Here is a 12,583-nt window from a genome sequence, read left to right as displayed (position 1 = left end):
GTGTTTCTTTTTGTTGCCCACCACCAGTTATAAAGGATTGTTTAAATTGTTTAAAAGTATGTGTCAATAAATTTGCTTTAGTTTAACTTCCATTTTACAATTCTGATAAGTATTTTTAAACAATTATGTTAAGGGACATGAACAGAAGTGGATATCAAATAGTTAGGAGGAAACAAAGTATCTATTAAAAGGTCCAGAGAAGGGTAAGGAGGGTGAACATCGTTTACTGGTGGAATATAATGTGGGTAAAAGGAAGGTTGTGCTCTTTGTAAAGAAGAATAAAAAAAGCAAAGTATTATTTAAAGAGAATGAGACTACATAATATTGCAGGATAAAGGGATATGAGAATCCTAGTAAAGGCAGCATGAAAGGAAGCAAGATTTGGTGATTTTCATAGAATATTCATTGCAAGGCTATGGATTAACAAAGGTTGTGTCTGGAGTATTATGTACAACTTTGCATTCTGTATTTAGGAAAGAATATGCTTGTATTGGAGATAGAACAGAGAAAGCTCGCTAGGTTTATTGCTAGGATAAAGAAGTGGATTTATGAAGGAAGGATGATTGGACTTGATTTGGTCTTTCTAAAACTCTGATACTCTGACACACTGAACTTTGGAGCTAGACTGTGGGATGCTATTTCTTTTAATACCTGAGCACTCTTTTACTGATTTAGAAGTTGGGCAGTATTATCCAATGAACCAAGTGTGATGAAAGGGAGCATGGGTCCCTGCAAATGGAAAGAGCACGTGGAAACCAGGGCTCATATGAGCAGAAGGGGAGTGTGAGAATCAGAATCTGGCTGAGTGGAAAGGGAACATGGGATCTTGGGCCTGGTGTGATGGTGTGGAAACTTGGGCCCTGGAATTCTGGAAGCAGCTTGGGAATTGGGGCCCTGGTAAATGGAAAAAGTGTGTGGCAAAAATTATCTGGTGAGGCAGATGCTGAGCCATCAGGATTTCTGAATAGTTGAATAGTGTATTATCAGAGTTCTACGGTACTCATAGGAACTTAGGAGAATGAGAGATGATCTTATAGAGTGAATGTTGAGAACCTTTCTTCTGAAAGGGTACCTAGAACCAGGGGGGAAAAAAACAAATGAAAATCTGCAGATGTCAGATATCTAAGCAACATACACTGAATGTTGGAGGAACTCAGCAGGACAGATAACATCCATGGAAAAGAATACAGTTGACATTTTGGGCCGTGACCTTTCACCAGTCCTGCTGATGGGTCTGAGCTTGAAAATTCAACTGTACTCTTTTCCATAGATGCTGCCTCCAGCATTTTGTGTGTGTAACTTGTTTGGAATGAGAGTCATCCATTTATGATGGAAGTGAGGAGGAATTGCTTTTGAGAGTGTTGTGACCTTTTGGAATTCTCTACCATAGAGAGCTATTGAAGGCAGATTCATTGAATATATTTTGGACAATGATATTTAAACCTTTGGCTTCAGTGTATATTTTTCTAAAATAGTAGGAGAAGCAGGATTTTCAAAGTTCATCCACTTTATCGAGAGAAAGAAGTGCATGCTCCAGATGACTGGAAGATTGCTTATGTCACTCCTCTCTTCCACAATGGAGGGAAACAGAATAAAGGAAATTATAGGCCAGTTAGCCTGACTTCAGTTGTTGGGAAGATGTCGGAGTCAATTACTAAGGACGAAGTTTTGGGGTACTTGGAGGCACATGATAAAGTAGGCCAAAGTCAGCATGGTTTCCTTAAGGGGAAAACTTGCCTGACAAACCTGTTAGAATTATTTGAGGAAATAACAGGTAGGATTGACAAAAGAAAGTTGGTGGGTGTTGTTTACTTGGAATTTCAGAAGGTTTTTGACAAGGTACTGTGCATGAGGCTGATTACCAAGACAAGAATCCATAGTATTACTGTGGATAGAAGATTGGCTGACTGGCAGGAGGCAAAGAGTCAGAATAAAGTTGGCTGCTGGAGGCAAGTGGTGTTCCACAGGGGCTGGTATTGGGATCACTTCTTTTCACATTACATGTCAAAGATTTGGATGACAAAATTGATGGCCAGGTAGTGCTGAGAAAGCAGGGAGTCTGCAGAAGGACTCGGACAAGTTGGGAGAATGGGTAGAATAATGGCAGGTGGAATGTAGTGTGAGGAAGTATATGGTCATGAACTTTGGTAGAAGGAATAAAGATTTACAAACGTAGATTATTTTCTAAATGGAGAAAATTCAAAAATCAAAGGTACAGAGAGACTTGGGAGCCCTTGTGCAGGATCCCCTAAAACTTAACTTGCAAGTTGAGTCGGTGATAAAGAAGCAAGTGCAATTTTACTTCTCATTTTGAGAGGACCAGTATATAAGAGCAAGGATGTGACGCTGAGACTTTATAAGGCATTGGTCAGACTGCACTTGGATTTATGTAAGCAGTTTAGGGTCCCTTTTCTAAGAAAGGAGGTGCTGACATTGCAGAGGGTTCAAAAGAAGTTCACGAGGATAATTCAGGGAATGAACTTGCTGGAGTTCAGAAGAATGAGGGGGGATCTCATTGAATACCTAGACAGAGTGGATGTGAAGAGAATGTCTCCTGTTTTTGGGTGAGTCTAGGACCAAAGGGCACAACTTCAGAACAGAGGGACATCATTTAGAACAGAAATGAGAAGAAATTTCTTCAGCCAGAAGCATGATAACTCGGAATTCATTGCCATAGACAGCCTTTGAGGCCAAATCAGTGATTATATTTAAAGCAGAGGTTGATAGGTTCTTGGTTAGCCAAACATTGTGGGGAAAAGGCAGGAGAAGGGGGTTAAGAGCAATAATAAATCAGCCATGATGGAATGGCAGAGCATACTCGATGGGCCAAGTGGCCTAATTCTGCTCTTATGTCTAATGGTCCAGTGGTCTTATATTAAAATTTCTGATTATTTTTTGTTTGTGTGAAGATTCATTTTATGTAACCTGGGGAGCTTGGCATGAAGCTGGCTCTATGACTGCCCCAGATCAGCCATTACCTCCTTATGGAAAGATGCTGGGAAAGTTAAGTTCCTCTGACCTGAAGGATGTTATTCAAAAGGTACCGTTTTCTTAGTTGTACTATAAGCTTTATTATTGAATAGCATTTTTAAATTGTTACATTTAAACAATCAACATATTTACAAAATGTTAATCTAGTAAAGCTAAGTCTGAATGGCCTTTTGAAGGGAAACCCTGTCATACAAATACATGACATTTGAAATGCTGGAAAAACTCAGTAGGTGAAAGTAGCGTTTATGGAGAGGGATAAATAGCTGAGAAAGCCTTCATCAATACCAGAAAGGAAAGGGGGGAAAAGCCAGAATATGAAGGTGGAGGGAGGGGAACGAGTACAGTACAAGCTGGCAGGTGATAGAGGAAGCCAGATGAAAGGGAAGGTAGGTGGGTTGGGGAAGGATGAGTGAAGTGAGAAGCTGGGAGGTTATAGACAATAGACAATAGGTGCAGAAGTAGTTAAAGGGCTGAAGAAGAAGGAATCTGATAGGAGAGGAGAGTGGACCATGGGAGAATGGGAAGCAGGAGGGTCATTAGAGGGAAGTCGTAGGCTGGTGAGGAGAAAAGGAGCGGGAATAGGGAATGGAAAAGAGGAGGAAGGAGAAATTATCAGAAGTTGGAGAGACCAATGTTTATGCTGTTAGGTTGGAGGCTACCCAGACAGGGTATGAGACATTGCTCCTGCAGTTTGAGGGAGGCCTCATCATGGCAGTAGATGATGAGGCCTCTACTCATGACATGTGGAAGTGTGAGTGAGGAGGGGAATTAAAATGGTTGGCCACAGAATCCAGTCTATTGCGGACAGAGCGAAGGTGCTCGACAAAACGATTCCCCGGTCTATGTCGCATCTCACTGATGTAAAGGAGGCTACACTGGGAGCACTGGATACAGTGGATGACCCTGACAGGCATACAGGTGAAGTGTTGTCTCATCTGGAAGGACTGTTTGGGGCTCTCAGTGGTGGTGAAGGAGGAGGTGAGTTGGTGCTTGCAAGGATAAGTGCCAGGAGGGAGATCAGTGTGGAGTGGTGAATGGAGACAGCAATCTATGCAGAAAGCAGAGATGGAGGGGAGGAAGATAAAGATTTGTTTAGTAGTAGGATCCCATTGAAGATGGTAGAAGTTGAGGGGAATGGTGTGTTGAATGCGGAGCCTTGTGGAGTGGTAGGTAAGGACAAGAAGAACTCTTTCCTTGTTATGGCAGCAGGAAGATGGGATAATGGCAGATGTCTGGGAAATGTAGCTTAACAATTGTTAGGCTGGTAACCAGAAGCCCAAATTAAGAAGTAAGTCTGAATTCTCCTATGGTAGCTGGGGGCTTAAAACCAAGTAACTAAACAAATTCGGAATAAACTATTGTGTAATTTCCAGGGTATTTGTCAGAGCAGGTAAGAGTCAATCAATTTGGTTAATTACAAGTCAAACTTAAGCTAGACTGTACAACTTTGACAGATGTTCTCCGCTCAACAATGTTAGTGAACCAAATATTTTTTCAAAGTCACAATTACAAATTTTATTCCAAATCCAACCTCCCAGGCAACCTGGATCCACTGTAAATTGCCTACTGTTGAAACATATCCATGGCGCTGCACTCACCTCTGGAGTATCTGGACGTTGGTTGAATAGACAAAATTACTGCAGTGTAACTTTTACTGGACTTCCAAAGCAATCTATTGACAAATTTTAACTCTTCAGATTACTGCTGTTAGACTTTTGATCAAAACCGTGATGAAGGAGCATATCACTCCCATCCTAGCTACATTGCACTGGTGTCCTGTATCTTTCAGAATTGATTTTAAAGTTCTCTTGCTTTTTCAAAAAGCTCTTAATGGTCTGGGACTGGAGTGCATCACAGAACTATTTTTGTTTTATAATCTTGCTTGAGCTCTCAGGTCTTCTTCCACTGGACTCTTAAATTTAAACAATCTCCCTCAAAAGATAATTGGCAGGCCAGCTTTTTTGAAGTATGCTCTTAAACTGGAATTTAATACATAAAACTATAAGGGATGCAAACTCAGATGACACTTTTAAATGTCAGCTCAAAACCTATTTATTTAACCTTTTAACTAACATATTTTGTCTTTTTATTTTCATGTTCATTTTTAAATGTTTTTATTTTAATGTTTGCACTTTTTCCCATTGTGGGTATATTCTAAGAACTTTTATCTGACTAAGCTTTATTATTATAATTAGACACCTACATTAGACTTCTGTTTATTGACTACAGCTCCACCTTCAATACTATAATTTCAACTCCTCGATCTGGTTTTCAATACTTCCCTTTGCAACTAAATCCTTAACTTCCTGGCCAATAGGCCATCAGTAGTGAGATACGAGGAAATCTACAGATGCTGGAAATTCAAGCAACACACACAAAATGTTGGTGGAACGCAGCAGGCCAGGCAGCATCTATAGGAAGAAGCACTGTCAACGTTTCGGGCTGAGAAACGTCGACAGTGCTTCTCCCTATAGATACTGCCTGGCCTGCTGCGTTTCACCAGCATTTTGTGTGTATCAGTAGTGAGAGGCAGCTATACCTCCACTATGTTTATCCTGAGCCCCCTCCTCTAGTCCCTATACACTCACAACTGCACTGTCAGATTCTGTTCCAACTCCATCTACAAGTTTGCAGGTGAGATCACTATAGTGGACTGAATCTTTAATACCAATGAGTCGAAGTATAGGAAGGAGATGGAGAGCCTGGTGACATGATGTCATTACAGCAAAATTTCCCTCAATGTTATCAAAGCGAACTGATGATTGACTTCAGGAAGTAGGGGGGATAATGCAATTTTCATCCAAGGTGCTGATGTTGAGATGGTTGAAAGCTTCAAATTCCTAGGAGTAAACATCACCAAAATGCTGTCCTGGGCCAACCATATAGATGTCTCAGCCAGGAAAGTGCACCAGCATTCCTACTATCTCAGTAGGTAAAGAAATTTGGCACATCCCATTTGACCCTCATCCATTTTTATTGATGCAGGATGGAAGGCATTCTTTTCAACTGCAGCCTGGCTTGGTATAGTAATTGCTCTGCCCATGACCGTAACAAAACTGCAGAGAGAGGTATGAATGTAGCTCAAGAAATCACAGACACCATCTTCCCCTCCATGGATTCTGTCCACACTTCTTGATGTTTCAGTAAAGCAGTTAACGTAATCAAAGACCCCTGACCTACCCCGGGCATTATCTTTTCTGCACCCTCCTGATGTGAGGAGATACAATTACCTGAAAGCTCACGCCACCAGGCTCCAGGACAGCTTCTATTCTGTTATAAAACTATTGAGTAGTTCCCTTGTACAGTATGATCAACTCTTGACCTCACAATTTACCTCTTTATGGCTTTGCACCTTATTGTCTACCTGTATTGCACTTTTTACTTAAATGTAACTCTTTATTCCACATTCTGTTATTGTTTTCCCTTGCACTACCTCAGTCACTGTTGTATGTGGACGGCCAATTTATTCCAATATTCCTTCTCTATCGGTGGAGCAAAAGAAGGAAAGGTTGTTATTGATGTTTACACTTTAAACGCCTTTCTGAAACATACACTGCCTCCGGTTGTGTGAATAACCAAATATTCCAGTGAGTAGTTGGAGATTAAACATGCACGGGTCTGCTCAGTGTATGTTTGTCTTATCTAAATTTTTCACAGGGGAGCCTTATTAAAAACTGAGGAAATATTACTTCCAATATTAACTTTAGCAGAAGTGTATTAGGTTAATTAACAAAGGCATTCCATTGCCTGCCTAATGTACCTTTCAAAGAGCAAGCCAAATTATAGATGAAGAAAAGTGCATTATGTTAATTCACCTAACCTTTGAAAAATAGCCCTATTTAGATTCTTTTAAGCAAACTGTAACAAAATCATTGACAACTAAATTAACATCACCGTTAAATTATTGATGATTTGTAGTGTTTAAATTTGGAGGGTTAAATTGATCTTACAGTAGGTTGAAAGATTGGCAGAACATCATGGGCTGAAAGGCTTGTACTGTGCTATAATGTTCTATATTTTATGTAAATCTTATGAGCCTTAAAAGTCTTGTAGGTTTTTCCATAAAGTGCAATTTCTTAATTTGTGAGTGAATTTCATTTACAAATTTAGAGGTTCCTAATGTCTGCTTATTTCTGTTCTGCAACAAGATTTAAAATTGCTTCTGAAACAATTTGACACAATTTAAGAAAACCACTTTCGGGTACATTTTTGGGACAGATGACTCATAAATTCTATCAGAATAATTTTTAGCCTGCTATTCAATGCACAAAATGGTGATAATTTCAGCTAAGCCAGTGGTTTAGTATTTCTAATTTGCATTTTCCAGCAATGGATGTATGAGTATTCTTGCCAGTTCTCTTATGCAGTCTTTGCTACAAAGTGCATTATCCCTCAATTTAGTAATATCGTTCTTACATGAATTTCAACAACCAGATCATTATGCATTTAGAAACTTCCTATCAAGGTCCTTCATTCGTGATCATAGTGAGTGAATTATTTCCACTTTTATGCTCACTGACTTACATGTGGAGGTTGAAGAAACTGAGTATAGAGCACATTCACTGCATTTCTTTTATTATCACTGTTATTTTCTCGAAGAAATTTGTGTAGTCTACTCTTGATTTAGCAATACCTTAGTAACTTAATTCCATTTACAAGCCCAGAAGTAAACTAACAAATAAAGTTAAGCTAATTTTGTTGTAATTTCTCATCTTGTTTTTGTTCCCTTTTGAGAACTTAGCCCTCTTTAGTTCTCAAAAGAACTTTCATTTTTACAGAATTTCCAAAAATTCTTGACGCAAGGTTCATACTTTCTTCATGAACTTCCTTTGGCATTTTAGGATATATGTAATCAGGAACGCACAGTTCCACTGTTGATGAGGAAATATTAGCATGTTTGGTCTCTGCTTTTTGAATCTTCTATTATAACCATTCACATCACTGTGATTGAAAAATCATGCTATTGACTAAGTTATATTTCTGTGAATGACTAGGTAATTTATAATTGCTGCTGTAAAATGCAGTATTTAGTCTAGAGAAACCAGAGAGTTAAATGAATCTTAGTGCATTAAGAAGTTCAGGCATTGTTGCTAGTATTGATACATGGTAAATAAAATATTGTGTTGAAGAGGTCCATGTGTACAACTCCACTTTAGTGTAAATAACAGACTAGGAAACCCTTGGTTACGCAGTAAATAATTTACTATCTGACTTATATCTTTCCTATACATTTGTATCATGCTAGTAAGATTGACATTTTGCACAAGTTATACAATGGGATCTAAATTGCATAAACTTGCATGAGAGTCATTGACAAGTCAGAAACTGTAAATCATTAACCCAGATATATTGTTGATACATTTAATCTAATAGTAATCCTTATGATTTATTGTCTGTTACAGCTAGTGTATATGGTGCAATACATGGCATTCTATAAATGCAGAATTAATTTACAGTCAACTTTTCAAATTTTTCTAATAGGGTATTGTTCAGTATGGAAGAGACAACAGGGAGATGGATATTTTGCTTTTCCATGAGGTTTTGGATTACATGGCAAGAGCAGACCGAGTGCTGAGCTGTCCTGGAGGCTCGCTGCTGCTAGCAGGACGAAGTGGTGTAGGTCGTAGGACGGCCACCTGCATAGTCAGTCACATGCATGGAGCAATATTATTTACACCAAAAGTTTCTAGAGGATATGAGATCAAGCAGTTCAAAAATGATTTAAAACATGTAAGTAAGAGCATATTATTTATTAATTTAAGTAGAAGACTTGTGTTGCCTTGAAATACATTCAATAATTTTGTTAACTTACCATATAGACTGATGTTCACAATAGCAGTGATACTTGTTTTTTTAGTGACTATAGATAATTTACACTTAAGTGCATAAATTGATACCATTATATACAAAGATGAGTTGTACTTTCTTTACAACTGTGGGACCACCATTTATTATATTAAAAAAACAAAGGTAAACTATCAACAATAGACTTTTGGATTCACTTTCAATTGGTCTTCCATTTGGAAAATCCAAATGGTTATATTTCATTAGGATTTTGAGGAGATTCGGTTTGTCAACTAAAACACTCAAACTTCTACAAAAATATTGTGGAGGGCATTCTGACTGACTGCCTCACTGTCTGGTATAACGTGTGGAGTGGTGGTCACTGCACAAGATCGAATTAAGTTGCAGAAACTTGTAAAATTATGAGTCAACTCCATCAGGGATACTAGCCTCTGTATAGTATCCAAGACAACTTCATGGAGTGGCATCAAACATTAAGGACCCCCACCATCCAGGACATGCCTTCTCATTTCTACCATTGAGAAGGAGATACAGAAGCCTGAAGGCACACACTCGGTGATTCAAGAACAGCTTCTTCCCCTCTGCTGCCTGATTTCTGAATGGACATCGAACCCATGACACTACCTTGCTACATTTTTTATTTTTTTTTGTACTACTTATTTTAACTTAACTATTTAATAGACTGATATAAACTTACTGTAATTCAGTTTCTTGTCTCCATATTTATTTATAATGTATTTCATTAGACTGCTGCTGTAAAGTTAACAAATTTCACGACATACGTAGTGATATTAAACCTGATTCTGATTCTGATTCATTGGTGCCTTCTGGGTATACGCAATGTTGCTTATAAAATTAGTATAGTGTTAATGTTCCATAATGACATACACATCCTTTTACTGGGTGCAGTAATTAAATTTAATCTCATTTGAGAAAAAATGCATTCTGATCATAAAATTGCTTCTCACTTCATTGTTTTTCTGATAATTTAAATAAAATTAATCCTTTCTAGTTATTTTAATTGAAGAGATTAACAATTCCTACTTCTCCAGGGTTTTTTGTTTTTGTAGTTTAATTCATGACACAATTTTTGTATTTTCATCAATTAATTACTCAAATTTATTTTTTAAATAAAAGCAATATATTTCCTTTTTCTTCATGAAATATCTCTGCTTTTTTTTTACTTAAAATTAAGTAAAAAGGCAGGGAATCCATTCAGAGCCTTCCTACAGGCTGAACAGTATGCAGTGATTCCAGAATTATACACATAGAATCATACAGCACAGAAATATGCCAGTGGGCACACTAAATCCCTGTCAACCATGAAGTATCTATTTGTACTAAACAATTTAGCAGAACTTGAACCGTAATCTACCATGCTTTGGAGATTCAAGTGGTCATGCAGATGATTCTAAGAGTTTGTCAGAATATCTGCCTTCACCATCTACTCAGGCAGTACATTTCAGATTGCAATCACTGTCAGGGTGAAAAAGATCTTCTTCAAATCCTCTCTAAATCTCTTACCTCTCAGGTTAAACCTATGTTCTTTAGTCTTAAATGCATTTGCTATGAAAAAAATTATGATATATCCTCTCTAATCCCTATAATTTTGTATACCTCTGCAAGGTTCCCTCCTCAGTCTGTCCCCTGCTCCAAAAGAAACAAGAATCCTCATTTTCTCCTTATAACTGAAACACTCCATCTCAGTCACCATCCTTATGAATCTCCCTGTATCCTGTCCAAATCTGCACACAATATTCCAGGCATGACTTGAACAGCATTTTATGAAGTTGTACCAGCACCTTCCTGCTCTTATTCTGTAAGGCAAGCAGCCTGTATGCCTTCTTCATTACCCTATTTACCTTGTGCTGTCACCTTCAAGGATCTTTGGACTTGTACAGTGAAGTCCTTTTCTTCTCAATACTCTCTAAGGTCTGCTCATTCACAGTATTTGTCCTACGTTATTAGATATATAATACGTAGATGGCAGAGGGAAAGAATTTGTTCCAGAGTTGTTGAGTGTATGCCTTCAGGCTTCTGTACCTCCTTCCTTATGGTAACAGTGAAAAGAGGGCACATCCTGGGTGGTGGGGGCCCTTTACGTTAGATGCCGTCTTTCTGAGACACTGCTCCATGAAGATGTCTTAGATGCTATGGAGGCTAGTACCCATGATAGAACTGACTAGTTTTACCACTTTCTGCAGCTTCTGCACTTTCTGGCGCCCCCCCCCCCACCCCCATAATAGACAGCAATGTAGCCAGTCCGAATGCTCTCCGTGGTACATTTGTAGAAATATTCAAGTGTTTTAGGTGACGTTCCAAGTCTCCTCAAACTCCAAGTGAAACATAGTTGCTGCCTTGCCTTCTTTATAGCTGCATTGATATGCTGGGGCCAGGTTAAATCCTCAGATATTAACACCCAGGAACTTGAAATTGCTCACTCTCCATTTCTGCTCCCTCTATAAGGATTGGTGCGTGTTCCCTCGTCTCCATTCTGAAGTCCACAATCAGCTGTTTGGTCTTACTGACATTGAGTGTAATGTTGTTGCTCTGACCCCACTCAACTAGCTGGAATATCTCACTCCTGTATGCCCTCGTCTCAACATCTAAGATTCTGCCAACAATGGTTGTATCATCAGCAAGTTTATAGATGGCATTTAAGCTGTGCCTAGCTTCACAGTCATGTGTGTAGAGAGAGTAGAGCAGTGGGCTAAGCACACAGCCCTGAAGTGGGCTAGTGATGATTGATAGCTACAACTTAAAACCTTACTATTGAACAAATCTAACAATATTTTCAAGACCTATCCATTCCCTTTCTGATCCTAGATTGCTGTTTTGGAGGACTGCCTATTTCCTTGTCCAAGGCTCCAAACACAATGTTATCTGCATTAGAACGAGGATTATAAATCAAAATTAGCACCTCAATGATCTTGCAGTTAAGCATTTAACACTTTAATGATTAGATGACCAAAAGAGTACACTTCTGAATTTCCAGATCATTGTGCTTAGTGTAGATAGAGAGATGATGTCTCATTAAACATGGAAGATATTGTGCTTTATCCTGTGTTATGCACAACCAAATTATTCTTTTTTTCTGCTCTTCGAATTTAGGAACATAAGAAATAGAAATAGGAGGAGGTTGTTTGGCTCTTTGTGTCTTCTCTACCATTAGTAAAATTTTAGCTGATCTTTTATTTCAGAGCCATTTGCTTTCACAAAGCTGATATTCTTTGATTCTCTTGCATTCTGAAAACTATCCACCTCTAACCTGAAGAATGCATTTATTCAGATAATGGGCTGTAGTTATACCCAGAACAAATAAAGATGTTTGCGGCTGTTAGTCAAGCTTCTCACATCTGAATTATTGTGGTAGTGCAAACATCCCACCCTGCAAAAATTCATTTCAGGAAGGTAGCACCACCACCTCCACCCCCCGCAACCCCATATCCCCCCCACCTCGGTTGACCTCCAAGGGTGTATGTATACAGGACATTTGATTATGAAAGAATGCAACAATTTATTTGATCACATTTTGAAACTATTTACACATATACACATATATATTCCTTGTTGTGTATTTTGTTGGCAGTCTCAATGCTAAAGCAAATAGCTTTTCTATTTCTTTTACAAGCTTTCCTTGTACTGTGATGTGGCTTGCTTGGCTGATTTGAGCATTTTGCTGTAAGTCTCAACCTCATAGCAGTCTGTGTCAATGAATTTGTTAATTTTGCAAGACATCAGATTCACAAGTGTTTTGTGAGACAGCTGACTTCTGAATTCTGTCCTA

At 38.6% G+C, this 12,583-nt stretch overlaps 1 protein-coding gene across 1 annotated transcript in view; it reads left to right on the top strand.

Moving 5' to 3' along the window:
* Positions 1–12,583, top strand: part of dync2h1 (dynein cytoplasmic 2 heavy chain 1) — a 463,334-nt gene that overhangs the window by 159,103 nt on the left and 291,648 nt on the right. The window contains exons 50-51 of the mRNA XM_059964317.1: positions 2,910–3,040; positions 8,473–8,721. Coding sequence (XP_059820300.1) covers positions 2,910–3,040; positions 8,473–8,721 — 380 coding nt within the window. The remainder of the gene's footprint in view (positions 1–2,909; positions 3,041–8,472; positions 8,722–12,583) is intronic.

This window comes from Hypanus sabinus, chromosome 3 (genome assembly GCF_030144855.1).
Source record: "Hypanus sabinus isolate sHypSab1 chromosome 3, sHypSab1.hap1, whole genome shotgun sequence".
NCBI classification, from domain to species: domain Eukaryota; kingdom Metazoa; phylum Chordata; class Chondrichthyes; order Myliobatiformes; family Dasyatidae; genus Hypanus; species Hypanus sabinus.
The sequence above is the reverse complement of the archived record's forward strand: the minus strand, read 5'-3'. Positions and strand labels throughout refer to the sequence as shown.